Source organism: Pempheris klunzingeri, chromosome 12, assembly GCF_042242105.1.
Source record: "Pempheris klunzingeri isolate RE-2024b chromosome 12, fPemKlu1.hap1, whole genome shotgun sequence".
In the NCBI taxonomy this organism is placed as follows: Eukaryota; Metazoa; Chordata; class Actinopteri; order Acropomatiformes; family Pempheridae; genus Pempheris; species Pempheris klunzingeri.
In genome coordinates, this window is record NC_092023.1 from 24,705,870 (window position 1) to 24,725,270 (window position 19,401).

Here is a 19,401-nt window from a genome sequence, read left to right on the forward strand (position 1 = left end):
TACAAGGACAAGGTAAGAGAGTTTCCCATCACATAATAAAAGAATTATTAAGGTTTTGACAGCTTGTTTTCTGAGTTTTCACACAGTGTAACTCAGTGTGTCTGTTGAGCTATACATTCAAGTTTTCCACCTTGAAAAACATTCCTATTACAGACTTCTGGATTTGGTGTCACACACTGAGTTCACTTTACCAACATGTAGCAATATTATCACATCCACGATGCTCTAATGCAAACAGAGGTCTTGATGCACGTCTGAGGATCAACTCTTGTACCAAAACACTGACAACATCTGTCTCCCAACAAGAAACGTTTGAGGTGGATCAGCCAATCGGGGGGCTCGATACTCAGCTCCACACTATGCACGGTTAATATGAACTTTTATTAAATGTAGGGAAATATCGGAGTATTCCTGTTTCATGTTAACAGAATAACTATCAAAATGTGACAGTTTGTAAAAACAGAATTATTTGTCAGAGGGTGAGGGCTCTTGAAATATCTGAAATATCCTACCAGCAAAAATAAAATTGTACTAAACAAACTCATCATTTGCCTGTTTTTGTGTAAATGTATAAACAGTGTGGGTAAATTTGACCTACAACATAATGGATGTTATAAAGTTGTAACAGCGCAGTGTTAAACAGGAGAGTCAGACTGGGTTAACAGAGCTCAGTCTGAAAGCATCTGTGTGTTTGAATCAGGATTCATCAAATCAAACAAAGGCTCAAATATCATCAACACGTTACCAGTCGAAGGAGGTTTGAATCCAGAAAAGGTTAAATGGCTTTTTTAACCTCATCGCAGCTGAACTGAAGTGTGACGTTGCAGCTTTGTCACAGAAATGTTGCTGTTCAAAAAACAAGTGAAGCATTCACCTGTTTATAGGACACATGAGCTCCATCACCTGCTTCCCATGAGAAACCTTCAGAGAGCAGCTGTGTCTGTTTGCCCTACGGCGCCTCCACCTGGAGGACAGGAGCAATGAGCATCAGTCACACCAGCCACACACACAAAACTAGGAGGAAATATTACACATACAGTATAAGGACAGATGCAGGCACAGTGTCCACTCTGCTCCATTTCTCTGAGATAAATAGGACTTAGATCTTTTTTCACTTTGCATAAAGCTCATGGTCACATTCACCTTGCTGGGCCCCCACTGATCACCCCCACCTCTGGATCTCTTGCATGTTTGTGGACCTGCTGCCTCCAAGTTCCCATCAGGCACAGAGCACCCAGCAGCCTCTACATGGCAGCTTCATCATTTGGACTCCTGGACTAACACATCTGGATCCACGTTTTCACTCGCTCACTTTGATCTTATTGGTTTGATTAAACACAACTTTAAGTACAGTTTCTCTGATGAGAGACACAACAGACTCCATCGTGGAAAATAGGAGATTCGAACACTTTGAACGTCTGCACTGTTTTCTGTGGACTTCACTGTCGACACAGCAGCGGTTACGTGACAACTCAGTGGCTCGTTGCAATTTAATTTGTAAGCAGCAATAAAACACAAGCTGAACATTACAAAGGGTTCTGATTCATTACCTGACCTACCTGAAGAAGGAGCAAAGATTGAAGACGTTCATTTTTTACATTTTGTGCTGACACACTGCGTATTGTTAAAGTGCTGCGTTTTGTGAGTTATTGCAGCAAGTCTGACATCAGGCAATGATTCACCATGACACCTGTACACTCTGCACAGAGTGTGTGAGGAATGTGGGCCCTGCAGCACGTCTTTATCAAATTCATATGGTTGTTTTTTGTATTCACTGTATGTGTAAAGCCTCATTCTAATATGTGTGTGTATTGTTGGGGTGTGATGTGCCAATCCACCTTCGAGAGCACATAGTTAGATATTCAGGTACGTTCTGTGTGTCAACGCTCCTCTGGACAGAGAAAGAAAGAAAGAAAGATATGGTTTTTCCTTCCGAAGAAGGAGGGTCATAAAGGGCAGGTGATGCCTCGGACTGATCCACCGGACTGATCCATTGGCCTCATCGACTGCTGGACTCTTTATTAGATTGTTTGTTCGCCTACACTTGTTTATTTCAGTGAACTTTGTAAAGCACTGTGAGACACTCTGTTGTGATATTGGGCTATACAAATAAATTGAATTGAATTGAATTAAATAAATATATTTGGTGTAAAATGACCCACAATACCACACGCTAGCGATGGCACAGCATCAATGGGCCCTGTGGATTATGCCACTGGTCAGAGTGCTATGAAGGAAATGTCATCTTTCCTGCTTTGTCCATGAGAAGCAGCGTTGTGAGTGGCAGAGAGGAGGAGGAGACAGGTGAGCTCAGGAAGGGCCGAGGCAGGCAGGACCCCGTGGTCCCAACTAATATCTCATTTATTCCTGTTTGAGCTCCAAATAAGAAAGAAAAAACAAAAGGAAATAAATACCACTTAAAACACGAGAACCATTTATTTGTGGTCCATTTTTAAAGATTTACATTTTTCATGAGAAACGGATGGGTTTGGAACTGAGAGCCGCAGACAGAGAAGGGCATCTGAAAAGTAACGAGATGAACGTGTTTTTGGTTTGGATGGTTTCATGGAGATCTCCTGGCTGTAAAAGATATCCTGTATGACCTGCTACATAAACTACATTTTATGTCAGGTCTCCTCTCCAAGCTGTGGCCTCACAGTTAGGTATTAAGACAGATGTTATGGCCCCAGTTCACTACAGTCTAGCTTATGTGCAATTCATTAAATCATCCCAAAGTCATTCCCACATGCTGAGCCTGGAGTCTTCAGGCTCCATTAGGGCCTGGGGGCCTGGCCCTGGTTGTGCTGGTGACCTACTGTAATGTGGAGCTGTCCTTTCTGTGTCTGACAGAAGCTGGAAGCTGTAAGACTTAGAATTCCTATGATAGACCTTCACACATTTTCATGAATCAGATTTTTGCCACAGGGCTCTAAAAAAGTGAAACACATGATGGTGATGCTCCTCCCTGGATCTTTTTACGCACGTGAAATGAAGTCGAGGTGTGTGTGAGATGAGAGAAAAGAGAGAGAAGAGAAATGAATCAGTGTTCAGAGGCACAAACCCTCGTTCAGCGTGCTGCGTAAAGTGGTTCGCTCCTCCTGCAGCCTGTAAGCTCCTGCAAAGCTCTCTAAGTCCTTCACTTCTATCCAGAACTCGCAGCGAAGATGAGCTACGGAGACCATTACACCTCGTCATCCTACCGGAGGATTTTCGGGGATTCTCCCCGCTTTTCCGCCTCCTCCTCCCGCATGAGCAGCGCCTCTCCCCGCGGCCCCCCGGGCCTCAGGTCCACGGCTGCAGCTCCGCGCAGCAGCGCATCCTCCCTGAGCCTGTACCGGCGGGTCGGCCGCTCCTCCACCTCTTTCTCTCCGATGTCCATCAACACCCTGGACCTGACCCAGACCTCCGTGGCCAACAATGAACTCAAAGTGGTTCGAACTAACGAGAAGGAGCAGCTGCAGGTAGGTGTGGAAACCAGGGAGCTACTGTCTGCATGGTGGAGTCTGTATTTTATAGATTTAGACATCATGAGGTAGCACTCAGTGGGCACGGTAGGACGGTTCAGTCCAGTTTTAAAGCTGCACTAATCATTCTTAGATACACAATGGATCAAATGTACTGTGATCATTTGTGATGAACCCACAGAAGAATTATCACCCAGTCAGCTGTCACCATCCCATCATCTCAGCTGTTTGCACTTCTTTGTATCTATTTATTGTATTTTAACTTAGTACGTAGGAAAGATAGCTGAGGAAAAGTGTGGTGTGATGTCTGCTTTGGACTTTTATATCTGCTCTGCACTTTTTTAGTATTTATTTATTGTATTTTTAACTTTTTAATGTCTGCTTTGAAAGCTGCTGTGTCACTATAATTTCCTGTAAAGGATTTTTAAAGGATCTATCTATCTATCTATCTATCTATCTATCTATCTATCTATCTATCTATCTATCTATCAAACCAGTGATGGTCCGTTCACCAAAGTCTTTTCAGCAGCTCTTTGGCACAAACCCCCTTTTAATTATTTTCCCCAAAGTCCTCCCTTTATGTGAATGGTGAGAAGCCAGTCAGCAGAGGTAGACAATTATACATTTTCTTATATTAACTGGTTCATGAATGACACTGAAGGCCTTTAAGAAGTCATACAGAAGATGGTCTTTGGCTCTCATAAAGGAACAGAGACAGAAGATCCGGCTCCACTGAAAAAGCTGTAATTCCCACCACTGAGACAAACCCAAGCCACCGCATAGACGTTGAGAATTAGCAGCCAAAGGGACAGATACTTTTGTCAGGAGGTGGTGGAGCCCAAAACAGAGCTAAAATGACAGAGAATATTTCGTCAGGTCGACAGAATGGGTGTGCAAACACTTTAGACATTTTGTCAAGGTTGTTGTGTGTCAGTGTTGTTTAGAGGTTGATTTATAAAAAAGTGTGGACTGGTTTCAACTCTTTGCATCCATTCAAACATCTCTCCATTGGTAAAATCTGATTTCCACCAGACCTGCAGGAGATCATGTGTCTGTCCACAGCTTAAAACTGGTCATTGGTAAGAATAGTCATATGTATCTTTAATTTATCAGATCATTGGCGATGTATCGAGATGCAAATCACTATCATCTAGTGCAGCTTCGGCACTGTTGTGTATCGATTCACAGTGTAGAATAAGGGATGGAGGTATGGATGGTAAATTGGTATTACAACCCTTGACTTGACTTTGTGTGATGATAAAATAGCGTTTGTCCTGTTGCACAGGGTCTGAATGACCGCTTCGCCATGTTCATCGACAAAGTCCGACACCTGGAGCAGCAGAATAAAGTGTTGGAGATGGAGCTGGTGACACTGCGGCAGAAGCAGAGCGAGCCGTCCCGCGTCGCTGATCTCTACCAGCAGGAGATGAGGGACCTGCGGTCCCAGGTGGAGGAGCTGAGCAGGGAGAAGAACCGCATCCTGATCGAGAGGAACAACCTGGAGGACGAGCTGCAGGTAAAACCAATGGGTTTTTATTTGCTGTTTCCCATTCATATCTACTGCTGCAGAGCCCATGTTTCCTCTCAGAGATGACACAGTTTTTCACCATCATCTTTGTCTTTGTGTCACCCAATGATCATCTCATCTTTTACCTTTCCTTTTCTCAGGGCTAATTGCCCATTAACTTCTTCCCCATGTCTCATTTCAGAAGCTCAGTGTGAAGTATGATGAGGAAATGAGGGCACGTGAGGAAGCCGAGCGGACCTTGAGGTCCTTCAGGAAGGACGTGGATGACGCTGCAGCCGTCCGGCTGGACCTGGAGCGCCGCATGGAGTCGCTGATGGACGAAATCGCTTTCCTGAGGAAAGTACACGATGAGGAAATCCAGGAGCTGAGCAGCATGATGGAGGCGCAGCAGGTCTCTGTGGAGCTCGAGCTCCAAACCAAGCCTGACCTCACCTCAGCTCTGAAGGAGATCCGTAACCAGTACGAGTCCATCGCCTCCAAAAACCTGCAGTCAGCCGAGGAGTGGTACAAAAGCAAGTTTGCCAGCCTCAGCGAGCAGGCCGCCAAGAGCACCGAGGCCATGAGGGCCAGCAGGGAGGAGATCAGTGAGTTCAGGAGGCAGCTGCAGTCCAAGACCATTGAGATCGAGACTCTGAGGGGCGCCAATGAGTCTCTGGAGAGGCAGATCACAGAGATGGAGGATGCACACAACGCTGAGGTCACCGCCATGCAGGCAAGCAATCATAGTCATTACACAGAGTATGTTAGCCTCTGTGCTGCTGTCAGCATTACTGCACCACAATCCATAGGAGACTGTAATACAAATCAGGACACGATCAATGATCAGTGATCAGTGACGTGATCAGTGTCCTCTGGGGTGAAAGATTGAAAGATTACTTTTTTTTTTTTAAAAGAGAAAGTGTCCCTCATACTGTTGATAATCCAACTTAATAGTTTTCATGGGAACTAATTCTTTGATAGGAAGTAGTTCTGTTCCCCTCCATTGTACTGGGGTGTTATTGAAACAGTAAAGAAAGTTGCTGTACTATATTACTTCAGTACAATCCTTGGGAACTTAGGTATTATGGTGAAATCCCCTGAAATGCTTCACCAAGCACGTGACTTGTAAAGGGTCAAGTTGAAACCACCTGTATTAAAATGTGCTGGGTGGCCGTCACTACTGTCTACAACTCCATGGATTAAGAGGATTGGAAGGAAGCAGACCTCAGATTCAAGTTCCTCATGAATGATGTCACAGCTTCAGTAAAGCTGTTAGCCAATGGCTCACAGTGGGGGAACCCAACCTTTACATGTCAAGGACTGACTAACCATCCTTCCTTGTTTCCTTGTAATTATTGTGCTTTAGAGATGCTGGCAGGCAGATTTTATCACCTTTGGACAGAACCAGGCTAGCTGTTTCCCCCCTGTTTCCAGTCTTTGAGCTAAGCTAAGCTAACTGGCTGCAGCTTCGGGCCTCATGCTTTTGCTTTAAGTCTGACAGTTCATAGTCGTCTGATTCAGGTCGAGCGTCTGAAGTCACACATGACCGTTAGCGTGTGGTGGTCACTTTAACACGCCTCTGTGACTGTGAGACCGACTGGAACAGTTCTTAGTGAACTGACCCCGTGTGACTATTAGATTAAGCTCTGACCTGCTAAATCGGATACAGGAAGGCCATCTGCTTTCACTGGCTTTTTACAGAAGGAAAAGCTAAGCCTTGGAGGTTACTTTATTCCTTTAAGGGATAAAAGGAAATCTTAGGGTCAACAGTTATACCACAGAAAAGCCTCTAACTCAGTTAAAACCAGTCTAAATACATGCCAAGTAGGTGAATTTAGTCAGAATACTGTGTCAGACACTACTGATAATCTCTGCTTTTCTCTCATCTGACTCCTCTCTCCTTTCTAATACAACAGGACACTATTGGCCACCTGGACACCGAGCTGAGGAACCTGAAGGGTGAGATGGCCCAGCACCTGAGAGAGTATCAGGACCTGCTCAATGTCAAGATGGCGCTGGACATAGAGATAGCTGCCTACAGGTGCTGACTGGATTAACAAACTAAAGATCTCACGATGAGGAGACTCATTAAAAGTCTTACGCACCGTGAGCCGTACTAAGCCAGCCTGACATGTATTTCCTTTGGTCCTGATAGGAAACTGCTGGAGGGGGAGGAGACTCACTTTAACTCAGGGATGTTGTTTGGTGCTGCCAGCTACAGCTACCAGCCCCGAGCCTCGGCCGGCTCCTCCAGGAGCGGCCAGAGGGAGAAAGAAGGGGCCAAGAAGGAAAGCTTCAAGGAGAGCAGTGACAGTAAAGACGCGGCAGACATCAACTCCAACAACTGAGGAGAGACAGACGGGGAAATCTGATGCAAATACATACACTGTATATGTATAGTGAGTTCATAGTCACATACTGTACTTATTAAGGGTAACACTAATACAAACTGTTTTGGCAGTAGAGCTGACGGTCAATATTTTGGGTAGTAATATCAATGATATCAGCATCAGTGATAGTCAACGAACTCGTAGTTGAAAAATTCTTCTAAAGAACACAAAACTAGACCAAACGTACTGACACATGTAAAATATCACCACAAAGTAAATATGTGTTGAATGTTGCACTGAACCGGGTGAGAAAAAACAGACTGCTCAGATAGACCAAATGTTAGCATTGCACGTCCTGGTTGTTGCCGCATGTCGTCAGTAAACTTGTGTAAACTACTGACATAAAGCCACAGTTTGATGCCCTGAAGTTTAACCTGAAGTCTCCTCATTCTGAGAACAGAGCGTTTCTGTACGCTGCGTCTGCCTGTTATTGTTCTTGAGTGTTTGAGAGGAAGATTCACAGGGTGCTTCAGTGAGACTTTGAGGCTGACAGGTCAGTTTAAAGCACTAGAGGATCACACCAGCGTGTTCTGCTTTATGACTTTACAAAGTGAAGATGTTTCCCCCTTGCCAACAGAAGATACAGTACTACTCTGTAAACTGCCCAAGGCATCAAATACAAGAAGCTGCAGTCCAACTGTGGGCGCAGAGCGTGTGACCAGGCTGAAGGCTGTCTCACTCACTGCTGTTTCAGTCGCACTGAATAATGCAATGAATAAAATGATATGAGCGACAGCTTGTTTTCTGTGTCAGTGTGCTCACTAATGCAGGAGGATGTTGATTCAAGGCCACACACAGTTAGAGGTCAGTGTGGTGCTCTTTTTACTTTCAGTAATTTTCCACAGGCCTGTTTCAATTTAGTTTATATTGTTTTAAAATGTTAGGTTTTGTTTATTTATTATCATTGTAACAGAGGGGGTGTTTGTCAGTGCCAGGTTTAATAAGCTCAGACTACTAAAATGTTTTTTCAGACTTTTTTAACTATAATTAAACTGGTCTCCACCAGTTCAGCCACACGGGGAAAGAGCCTCCACTCAGTAACAACATGCAGGTACATTTGAATCAGTAAATACTCTCTCTTTCTACCGCTTTCCTGATTTCTGTATCAAACTGTTTGGAGTTGCAACGCTGTGGTTAGCAGGTCACTAATCACACCAACTGAATGGTGGAGGAATCTTTGAAATGAAGAATTCAGTGTTAATAAACAACTAAATAAGAAACGCAACCTTGCACACATTTAGACTTTTTAGAGACTGCCTACTACTTAATGCTGCTAATAGTTTAATGCTCTCTATGGTCTTTTCACATGGAAGTTCTTGTGTGAACTCTTGGTCATAAGCAGCATCTACAACAATCAGGCCTCTAATGATGATATACAATCAAGTAATTACAGAGCTGGACAGGGAGGCCATGACATCACATCAGGCTTTGATCATTTCATTGAGCATGGTCATCTTAAACTATAAATGTCTACATAAACAGCCCCCCCCCCCTGTCCTCAGGGACCTCGTGGTTCCTCTTCAGAGTTTCAGGCCCACTGACGTAAATCCTCACTTTTTTAACAAACGGCTTTTTCTGTTCAGACGATCAAAATGTGGAATAACAGAAGTCAAACTGGATCCTGACTGCGATCATTTTAAACCCGAACTGAAACAGTTTTTGAAGGAGGAGCGGCCATGTAGCCATCTGACCTTCTGCTTCTGCTTCTTTCATGCTGTTTTATTGGTTTATAGTCTGTGATTTGCATTATTCAGCCTATCCTGTCATGTTCTGAGTTGTTATATTATATGTTATATCAAAGCCCTATCCAGGGACCGGCATTGCAAATCAGCTTGGGCTATAAATGCTGTGGTGTGTGGCATCAGTTTGTGCTGTTACTCGTCTGTATCCTAATTAAAAACATGAAATAAATAAAATGCTGGTAGGTTTTTACCACAGGCTTCATATTCTCTAGCTGTGGTGAGGAAAGAGTCCAAACAACCATCACCACCTCATGCATGCTGGTGGAAGTAGCACTCTGACACTGGTATCAAGGTGCCATGTAGTGCACGGATCCTTAGGCATGGACGTGCTTGTTGTGTAGTCATTTATTAATTTATTGTGACAAAAGCAAGTAGGAAAGATATTTTTATCAAAGGCTTTTTTATACAAACTCCCTTTAAATAACTGGCTTTGTGCTCTGATGAGTTGAACTGAAGGCAGGTTTCATCAAGACTGGATCAGTTTACACCCGCATACAAGACTTAAATGCTCTAAATGTGTAAATCCAAACATTTGGGAGCAAGTTGTAATTAAAGATAGAGTCTATACACACACACAAACCTTTGGTAGTGGCAGTTCTTTTGTTTGAAGCCCTTTGAATCACGTCTGAAATCACACTCAGCTCTGTCAATCATAAATAAAAAAAAAAGAAATTGAGGTTACCGGCGCCTGGATTCCAAAAAGGTAAGTGCAGTAGACTGATGCAGCTTTTCAGACTTCGCATCGCATTCAGCCTCACTGACAGCAGTTCGGTCCAGTTTTAGCTACAGCAGCAGTCACATTCTTGTGTGGAGCAGAAACATAAAGACCTGCTCCGGCAGCAGGAACGGGAATCTGTTTTCCCCATTCATCAGGTAAAATGCATTTCTGCATGCTGGCACTTGAGTCAATCAAATATATGTCACAGACTTCCAGTAAATGTACAGAAGACACATGCTGTCCTGGACGTTAGATGATGATCCTGAAAGCTACAGCGTCAACAGATGAGTTTGGCTTTACACCTTTTTATCCCACACTGTTTGATACAGAAACCAAAGTTTAGAGTTGTTGGACTTTGTTCTCCAAATTAACCAAATCCACTTCTCGTGCTCAGGGCTGGGGGGGCAGGACCAAGCCAAAGTGCAGCACCAACAGACCATCCTGGAGAAAAGTGGAAACAAGACCAAAAGGATCAGGCAAACTACTCCGGGCTGTCTACAGAGGCTCCTTTATCGACGTGGTGGTTTGCTGCTCCTGTGTGTTTCTGTGGCGTTTACCTGCAGCGCCTCCTCGCCCACAGAGTTCTGGATGTCTTTGAGTGACTGGTAGTGATCTAGGAGGTGATCCCCACAAACCACATCCACCTGCAAGATACAGAAACACTTCAGACCACAGCAGCAGAGCTTCAGTCAAACAGAGCTGATCAGCCCACAGCTCCTGCGCTGCCTACAGAAAACTGTGTGTGAGGTCTGTCACGATAATTACTTCATTGACTAATTGTATGATATATAATGACCTTTGAGCAGACTCTGCACAAACTGTCTCCTTTTCCAATATGGCTGATTTTTCATATCTAAATTTCATCGGTCTGTGAAAGGGTGTACTTGCATTACTACGCTGTTGTTTTATCATAATATTAGAGGCATAAAATGATCTTAAAATGACATTAACAGTGTTTATTGCAATCACTTCTGGGGCTAGAGTAACAGGTACTACTCATGCTGTGGAGACACAAATCTGTTCACACAGGCTCACTGTGGGGACTTGTTTGTTTGAACATTTAAAGGTACGAGTTACGTAACAGTTACTACAATGGACAGTGGCCCTGCTTGGTCTCTTCCTGTCCTCTCCAGGTTTGTCCAGACAGGCCAGGACGGTGCAGCACTGAGGCCAGGAAATCAATGTAATCTGCTAATCCTCATCCACGTGTCACTAAATACAAAACACACCAACACCTGAACACTCTGTCTAACAAGCCACACTTAAACATTAGTAACATGACAAATATAACTCTGGTTATATTGTCATGCCTTATCTTTGGGAAAACAGTCTCCCTCAGGAGGAATGTTAGAAAGTTCTCACTCGTCGACAAAACTGAGGAACAAAGTGTCTTCCCTGTTGTTTTTGACTGACCTTTGCTTGAGACAGCAGACACGTTCATAATGCAGTTCTACTCAATTCACGTTCACTAACACCAGACCTGGTCAGGAGGAGGATCAGCTGACACATGTTGATCTGTGGACTTGAGGCCTCATTACAGGAACTGCCTGAACCTGATCTCTGATTTTATCTGAGTTTAGGATAACTTTTGGGATTTTTGGTATGATAGAAACATGTTTCCAAACAGAACTGTCCTTAATGAGGAGTTTCCTAAGTTAGGAATCCTACATTAGGATGGCAGAGACTCCTGGATTCAAAATAAGTGCCAAAAACTGTAGCCAACACTGTTGTAAGGTGTGTATGGCATACTGATATGACTGAATACTGACAGATTATGACTGAAAGGCTACTCGAACTGTGTGGTGAAGAATTAAATTTGTCCTTGGATGATAACTAGGAAGAAAACATCCCAAGAAAGATGGGGGTTGCTCTTCTCCACCTACACAATCAAAGCCTCTCAGTGTTTCCCCTACCACTGTGCAGACCTGCCAGGCCAGCAAGAAGTTTTATACATGCCAAATATCGTCAAATATGCTGTTTATTCATTTAGAAACAACTGTTTGAGTTCGGTAGCCTCTGTGATGAGTCGTCTTCCTCTCTGCACCCCTCCAGCCCCGCCCCCCTCCCCAGCTCGGAGCTCTGACTGACAGCTACTTCTGTCATGAACTAACAAAGAAATCCGGGACTATTTGAATGAATGCTGCAGTGCAACATAATGATGTACTGGACCTGAGAAATGCTGCTCTTTATCTTCATATATGTTTCTATATAATATATAATGTATAATGTGTATTATATGTTATTATAATGTGTATAATAACATAATGTTTCTCGTACAGCTGCTATGTTGCTATATTTGGTTTTTGTTTCACTGTCAATACATTTCAACCGGAGGTTAAGATGTACTGGATCGGTGGAAAAGTGAACCTAACATAATCTCATTAAGTAATCAGCTAATATTAGCAGCCAATTCAGCTAGCCAATTAAAGCTGCGTTTGTTTAACAAGTTTGTGTGACGTTACGAGATTTCCCACAATGCTATGGGTAAAATGAGCTTATTGTCCAGGTCACTCTGTCACAGCAGCCTGATGTGCTGCCTCATCTGGCAAGAGGATGTTGATTTCCTTGTTGTGAAAGACCAAGTAAGACAGTTCTCCTTCCTTTTTTATAAGTGTCTTTTTTTAAGCAGACAGTTCATTTGATAGAAGATTTAGGTGTGCTGGTGTCACACCTCATACTAAATTTAACTTTTTGTTCCTCAGGTACCAGTCACTATTGTGACAGTTTACAAGATTAAGGAGGCAGGTGACCATCAGCCTGCTGGCTCAGCCCTGGCCACAGTCCACCGTGACCTGGATGATCCCAACGGGCTGGGACTGCTGAACATCAGAGCTGAAGAGAGGTGAGGGAGAGGCCAGCGGGCGCTTTACTGCAGCGGCCACGATGTGGTCTGGAAATTATTTTGCTTTCAAGTATTTGGAATATCAGCATAGTATTTGCAGCCTGAAAAATCAAACTTTTCTTGTACCACAATTATCAAGATAACAGGATTTAAAAAAAAAAAACCAAATTAGATGATGGAGCCATATCTAGAACACCTAACAGATCAACTGAATCAGTGTTTCCAACAGCTGCACATTCTGCATGCATTCAGTGTGCTGGGCCCACAAACAGTCAGGAACACACACCAAGAGTCTTGCTGCCAAGTCCCCCCCCCCCTACATATAAGCAGACACTTCTGGGGGAGTGGTCTTCATCTAAAGAACATCCTCTGACTGGCAGGCTAACGGTGAGAGGCATTTCACACAGCTAGCTTTGTCCCTTCTCAAGTCACATCTCATATCATCATATTCATGTGCCTTGCTTACTGATTTAATTAACCGTAGGACAAGAATCAGCTTGATGTCATGAAAGTGCTGGCATCACAGTATGCGGAGCTTGGTCAGCTCTATCCCTGCCTGAGCAAGCCTGCTGCCACAGCGCTCAGCGTTCCCCTGAGCAGTATGAACTGTGGAAGATATTTTTCCACCGTGAACGGGGTAAACTCACACAACTCCTTATTATTTTTAGCAACACAAGTCGATCTTGAGGTAAGAATTTCCTCAAAACAGACAAATCTTCACTTTTGGTAGGTGAAAACTGGCCTCAGGAACAGGCAGCGAGGGGAGAACTTGGAAACAATGCCTCTGACTACTTAAAGCTAAAATTGGATGTTTGTCTTTTCTCGTCCATTTCAGCAAGCGAAGTGAAGTGAGACCCCCGTTGCATATTACAATCTCATCAGGGACACAGGCATGAAAGGACAAGTGCCAATTTGAGAACTGATTTCACAGTTCTAGCTAGGATCTTTTAAGTGAATAGAGTCAAGGATAAATAGGGAACATGAAAGGACACAGCCATGAGTTCAGGAATTGCTTCTCTAATATGAAAATAAACGTTCTCATCCAAATTAAATACATAACACAACTTCAGTTGTATCTTCAGATACACGCCTACACACTGTAATGCCTATAACCTTTGCTGTCCTGCTTCCAAATCTAAGGCAACGACCAGGATCAAGACGGTGGTTGTGTCACTTTGTGAACTCATTAGCTGTAAGCCTGACAGGCTCACCTGGTAGGCTGGGCTCAGCTCCATCTTCCTCCTGATGAACAGCTCCACGTGGCGGATAGTGGCCTCGCCTGACACACGAACGTACCGCCTCTCTAGAGGCTAAACAGGAGGAAAGGAAGAATGTATTTCACCAAAGACTATAAGGAAAACAGAGTTAAGATGGAGCTGTCATTAACAACTGTGACAGAGAAAAAGCAAAATGATGTTGGTCTGCCATCATACAGACGTGCTTTGTCCATAAGCACATTTAAACCAACACTATATATTACATCAAAAACATGGTTTACTGGGTTAAATTTTGCACTTAAAAGTGAATTGATAAATGTTTTCATTATTCAAAATCATCATTGTATCAAATGACAAGTAACTCATTGTGTGTTGATCAGGGGTATTCTAATGGATGAGCAGGCCTGGGTGCAGCCTGTCACAGCCTTTATCAAGCTACCCTCCGTCTTGTCCTTCGAGTATCTGTGATCTGATGAGAACTGATAGAAATATTTCAGGTCATTACCTTATAGTTATTGATGCCCTCTTCAGCCCTGAAAACAAAACAAAAAGAGTCAGTGAAGAGTAAGAACAACATTTTGGTAGTGAGCAAGTGATCCATGCAAGACAGTGGGGCCATCTGGTGGCATGTCTATGTAACTGCATGGGAACTTCACTCACGGCCACAAACTGGGTTTCCATTTTTCCTCAAAGCAGAAGACACCAACTGTCTTTACCTTTACATGCTCAAAATATTCTGTTTTTTCCTTATTCTGAAAAACAAATAAGCTGTTTACATATCTAATGAAAATGTATATTGCATTTCTATTCCACTTTACATGCAGCTTTGCACACTGATTAACGTAAAATGCCCCCATGACGTAAATGGACTGTACTTGTATAGCTGAGTCTTTTCGACCACTCAAAACACTTTTACACAACACTCGCATTCACACACTATTCATACACTGATGGTAGGGGCTACCAACCTGCTCATCAGGTGATGAGGAGATTAACCATTCACACACATGGAACAATTTAGTGTTCAGTGTCTCGATACTCAAGGATTCTTTGACATGCAGACTGGGGTGGACGGCTTCTCTACCACCGAAGTGGGTGTTTTTCTCCCTCTGACTGGCTTTTCTTTTGGGCATACAGCTCTACCCCAAACTACTGCGGTTAGTTTGTTTACAACACACCGAGCTGACATATGCGGTGAAAACTCCAGCCAAAAAGCATATTCCCAATGCACTGTATAAATGTCCAAAGGAATAGAATATCAGAACAGAATATCCCACGTCTTAATGAGAACATGTCACATTTGTAATAAAGCCTAATTCAGAATATCCAAACAGGATAAACTTTTTACATGACATGTATTAATTCAGAATATCATATTCATATATCCAAATTCAGGTCGTAGTCAGTCGTACTTATGTCTACAGGCCAAAAGCACAGCCCCAATCCTTCGACCCAGACCTGGTTTCCTCTCTTAATTTTAAGGTGACTCCCACCGCTGAGAGGCTGCAATACAGCCGTGGATCGCTGGCTGCTAATTAGAGAAAGCTGTGCACCTGGGACACCAGGCAGACTGTGCAAACTAGATTTTCTTCTGATTTTTGTCTAAGTGCTGTAGGGACTGTGTGGGGATGTTAAATCTAAATGTGCAGAACGTCTACATCGCTGTGTACCTTTTAACAGCCAATATGTTGTCGCTAGAACAAAACAAACTGTCTGGTGAAATCCTTACCCAACAAACTCCAGCAGGAGAGACACATCCAGCTCAGGTGGAACAGAGAACACAGGCTGGGGAACGTTATCCTTCTTCTGTTTCCTCAACACAGCAGGAACCGAAGGAGAGACGGCCACTGCAGACCAGGGAAGACAAGACGAGGCAGCTGGTTGGGTTACTGTTTCTGATGTTCTGACAAGCTCCATCTTTGGATTACCAGTTCATTAAAAATACTCATTTAAGCATTTACCGTATTTACCGGACTATAAGCCGCTACTTTTTTCCCACGCTTTGAACCCTGCGGCTTATACAACGATGCTGCTAATCTATAGATTTTTCTTGCCTAACGTTTCAGTGACGGTTTCAGTGCACGGGAGGAGGATGAATAAAAACATTAATGACTTTTCTGTTTTGTTTGATCAGCCGTTTTACTGCCGTGTTACAGGCACCGTTTGGAAACGATTAAGGTTTGTAAATAAACATTTACAAAATCTTTCTGTGTAAATATCTCATTTCACAACATATATATCTGTGGCTTATAGTCTGGTGCGGCTAATATATGTAAAAATACTTTTTTCTTTTAAAATTTAGTGGGTGCGGCTTATATTCTGATGCGCTCTATAGTCCGGTAAATACGGTAAATGCAATATGAAAACACTGATGTTAAAATGCCAAACACAAGTGGAAAACAGAAAGTTGTTGTGGGAGGGCAATCATGTTTTTCTGCTCCTATTAAATAAGGAAGAGGGGAAAAAAAGTCTTCTGACTTGGTTCCTCTTCTTTGAGGACACGTTCCTGTCCTACCACTGATCAGTCTGATAAAAGGTTATGGTGTTTGGGTTGTGTTTCATTGTTGTCAAAAATACTGATTGGTACAGCAGAGAGAGAGGACCAACGTGTTAGCCAATGACAAAGAACAGAATGGTGTCATTCAGAGCCCCATGAAGCTCTGTGAACATTGTTAAATATCATTTGAGAGCATTTCTGTATCGTGTGGATTAACGATGCAATTAATTCAAGTAAATATTTCAATATCCAATTAACACAGAAAGAGAGAAACCAAAACTCATAGTTGCCCTAAGCTTGTATGCTTCGTTCACTTCAACCTTCAAAGGCTGAACTACTATACCTTTAGTTGGCACCTTCAGCCCTCTCTCTTCGTAGAAGTTACACATTTGTTGTCTTTCAGCTGTGGAACAAAAGTTCACATTAGAATTGAACCAGAAAATGACATGCACATGAATTACATTTACTATATCTGACCGTATAAATGTACTGTACTCACACTCCTCCAGTAAGGGAACCATTTTGTAAACGATATCCTGCAGTTGTCTGTCAGGCCTAAAAGGAGACAGAGGGAAAGCATTTAAAGCTCAACACTGACTGCTGTGTCACATATCTGAGCAGCAGCAGATTTCCAATCCTAAAATCCAGACATTTTGGATAATAAACAGTATGTACAAGTAAATGAATGCATTCAAATTTCCAGAACAACACTGTAGTGGTTTTTCATCATCTTTTGGAGACCTTTTACTCCAGCTCAGACCTACCTGATGTTGTAAAGTGGTTGTGTCTGGTGGACTATAATGCTGCATGTGGGACACCTGTTGCTGTAGAAAAAGTGCTTCACGATGCAGGTTTTGCAAACTTGGAGAATATAAAGCAGATCACAGCGGAAGACATAATTAGTGTGGCAAAGGCAGGCAATTTGGTCTTTGAAGCAAACATGGTGCTGAATACTAGAGTTTAACTTATAGTATTATTATATATCAGACAATGATCATTTTTAAAAGGTAAACACATCAACATTTTTGACTAGAGTCCCTTAAATGCTTTTAAATACTGTGAGCAAGCCATTGAGTATACTGAGCAGTATGTTTTTGTCCCTGCAGAGACACCATTTCATTTTATACAACATATCTTTGGGATTTCTGTATTTCTGTCATCTTTTGTTACCTATCAGCCAACACATGTGCTAACACTGATAATATGGGAAACCAGAACTAATGCAAATATTATCAAAATTGCAATATGGCCAATTGCAAACCCAAATCAGTGGAGCTACATTATTTTTTGATAAAGACTGAATGTGTCAGAACATCATAAATGAAACACTGGTGCTACGGATCATATTGTTTGGTGCAGACTCCAGAATCATCACTTATATTTCTTTCAGTGAAAATGAAATCATGACTCATATCCTAACTGGAACATCGTATCTGTCATTGCTCAGCCCTAGAAGGTATTAAACAAGCCACCCAGTCCACTTGGAGGCTTCTCTATGGGTCCAGCAGCAGCTGAGCAGACCTCTGCTGTGACTCACACGTGTGCAGGCACTCTGTGATGGTGGTGGCATCGATGAGGAAGCCGCAGCAGAGGGCACAGCGGATGTATGGGAAGAACTGGTTGAGGGGGAGCTTGGGCTGTGGGACAGCAAACACATCACAGCTTCAGCTTGAACACAGTCAGCCCCCCCAGATTCATTCACACCACGCAACGTGCATGTTTGACTTCAGGAAGCAGCACAGCTCAAACACGAAGATGTGTCATGTGTCATGTGTCTGTATGGGAATGACAGGGACGTCTCCCTCGTGGATAAAATAAGGCAGGAGAGCCCTTCCTGTCTGTACACCTACCTCGTCCTCCGAGTCGCTGTCTGATGTGTTGGTTGACCCCTCATGACTCCTGAGCCCAGACGGAGGAGCTGACATCTCCAACGGCTGCCAACAGCACCACAACAAAGCTCCTCTATTATATTTCCTCAAGGACAAACCGGGAGAGTAAGTAGTTTGTTTTACAGGTAAAACTTGGCTCTAAACGTCGAGGTTACTTTCAGCTGGCAGTAAACTTGTGGTGAGTTAGCTCCTCTTGGCTAACAGGCTAACGTTAGCGCCCTCATTATAATAACGCACATAAACACACACGCGCTTACAGGTTGGAATTACTGCGTAGTTGCTAATGTCGCCTAAATTTACCAGATTTGAGGCCTCGGTCGGCGCTGCTTCCACAAAATTACACTTTTAAATGAATTTAAATGACTTCCTAACTTTATCTCGCCTCCTTCCCACTCAGGTTAAAGACTCAATTTCCCTCGCTCGGGCTCCGCGAGCGCCACAACAATACGACTTCCGCTCTGGGTCTTTCACAATAAAGGCAACCTGACCCGAAAACCTCTATTCCGCTGTTCTTGATAGTGAGACTTTGTCTTTAAGGAACCCTTCATAGGTAAGTAGCTGACCATTAGAAATAAGATAAGTGCTTTACGAAGATGATTTTCTGTCAACCCAAGTTTGTAAATAAAGTGGCATTGTCCTTTACTAATGACAAATTGCATGCATTTATTTTGAAAACACAATGACGTATTTTCCGGTGATGGCATGCCAGGGGACTCATTTTTCCAGCAGGGGGCGCTGTTAGCACATAATTAATGCAAGATATACAAAAAGTCACAATTCCTGTGTTCTTCCTGTCTTTGCATCTTTTCTTCTCTTTTGTTTTTCTCCCCATTTAATTTCCTGGCTTTCCCCTTATTTTCATTCATTCCTATTTATCTCTTTCTTCTGTTGATATCTTAATAGGTATTCCTTTCACTTGTGTCTAATATGGTAATGGCCCCCAGACGAGTCCAGGTCCAACTGTTTATGAAAGCAGGAGAGGAATACTAGTAGATAATTCCTGCAGCATGTCTCGGCAGCACAGACATTCCTTCAGGACACAATTTGCATCGCATTGTTGATGGGAAATGGGAAACACAACCCCACGTCAGGCATTACTGTGGGTTTTCTGCCTCAGCTGATGGAACTCATCCTC

General features: G+C 43.1%; 2 protein-coding genes across 4 annotated transcripts; one reads left to right on the plus strand and one right to left on the minus strand.

Annotated features, from left to right (window-relative positions):
- The first annotated feature begins 3,164 nt into the window (after positions 1-3,164).
- LOC139211337 (alpha-internexin-like) lies at positions 3,165-7,319 on the plus strand. The gene is made up of 5 exons (XM_070841627.1): positions 3,165-3,461; positions 4,750-4,980; positions 5,174-5,704; positions 6,888-7,012; positions 7,127-7,319. The coding sequence occupies exons 1-5, from the start codon at positions 3,165-3,167 to the stop codon at positions 7,317-7,319; spliced, it is 1,377 nt and encodes a 458-aa protein (XP_070697728.1).
- Positions 7,320-9,439: 2,120 nt separating this feature from the next.
- pcgf6 (polycomb group ring finger 6) lies at positions 9,440-18,777 on the minus strand. Of its 3 annotated transcripts, none has more exons than XM_070840513.1 (11): positions 18,660-18,777; positions 18,228-18,339; positions 17,915-18,014; positions 17,142-17,238; positions 16,877-16,932; positions 16,721-16,780; positions 15,610-15,727; positions 14,386-14,413; positions 13,875-13,973; positions 10,379-10,465; positions 9,440-10,262 (listed from the first exon to the last, which is right to left on the minus strand). In XM_070840513.1, exons 2-11 carry the CDS (start codon positions 18,300-18,302, stop codon positions 10,212-10,214), a joined length of 771 nt encoding a protein of 256 aa, XP_070696614.1. In that variant the 5' UTR covers positions 18,303-18,339; positions 18,660-18,777; the 3' UTR covers positions 9,440-10,211. The 3 variants fall into 3 exon arrangements, with proteins under 3 accessions (XP_070696614.1, XP_070696616.1, XP_070696615.1); XM_070840515.1 differs by lacking the exon at positions 18,660-18,777 and adding an exon at positions 18,567-18,598 and having other exon boundaries at positions 18,228-18,311; XM_070840514.1 differs by lacking the exon at positions 18,660-18,777 and adding an exon at positions 18,567-18,584.
- Between the last annotated feature and the right edge of the window lie 624 nt (positions 18,778-19,401).

Excerpts from the sequence above, each read along its gene's own strand:
- LOC139211337 (XM_070841627.1), top strand. The coding sequence starts at position 3,165 with ATGAGCTACGGAGACCATTACACCTCGTCATCCTACCGGAGGATTTTC. Across the intron at positions 3,462-4,749 it reads ACGAGAAGGAGCAGCTGCAG|GGTCTGAATGACCGCTTCGC; the intron begins GTAGGTGTGGAA and ends CCTGTTGCACAG. Across the intron at positions 7,013-7,126 it reads ATAGAGATAGCTGCCTACAG|GAAACTGCTGGAGGGGGAGG; the intron begins GTGCTGACTGGA and ends TGGTCCTGATAG.
- pcgf6 (XM_070840513.1), bottom strand. The coding sequence starts at position 18,302 with ATGTCAGCTCCTCCGTCTGGGCTCAGGAGTCATGAGGGGTCAACCAAC. Across the intron at positions 17,239-17,914 it reads CACAGAGTGCCTGCACACGT|TTTGCAAAACCTGCATCGTG; the intron begins GTGAGTCACAGC and ends ATATTCTCCAAG. Across the intron at positions 15,728-16,720 it reads GCTGAAGGTGCCAACTAAAG|TGGCCGTCTCTCCTTCGGTT; the intron begins GTATAGTAGTTC and ends CCTGGTCTGCAG.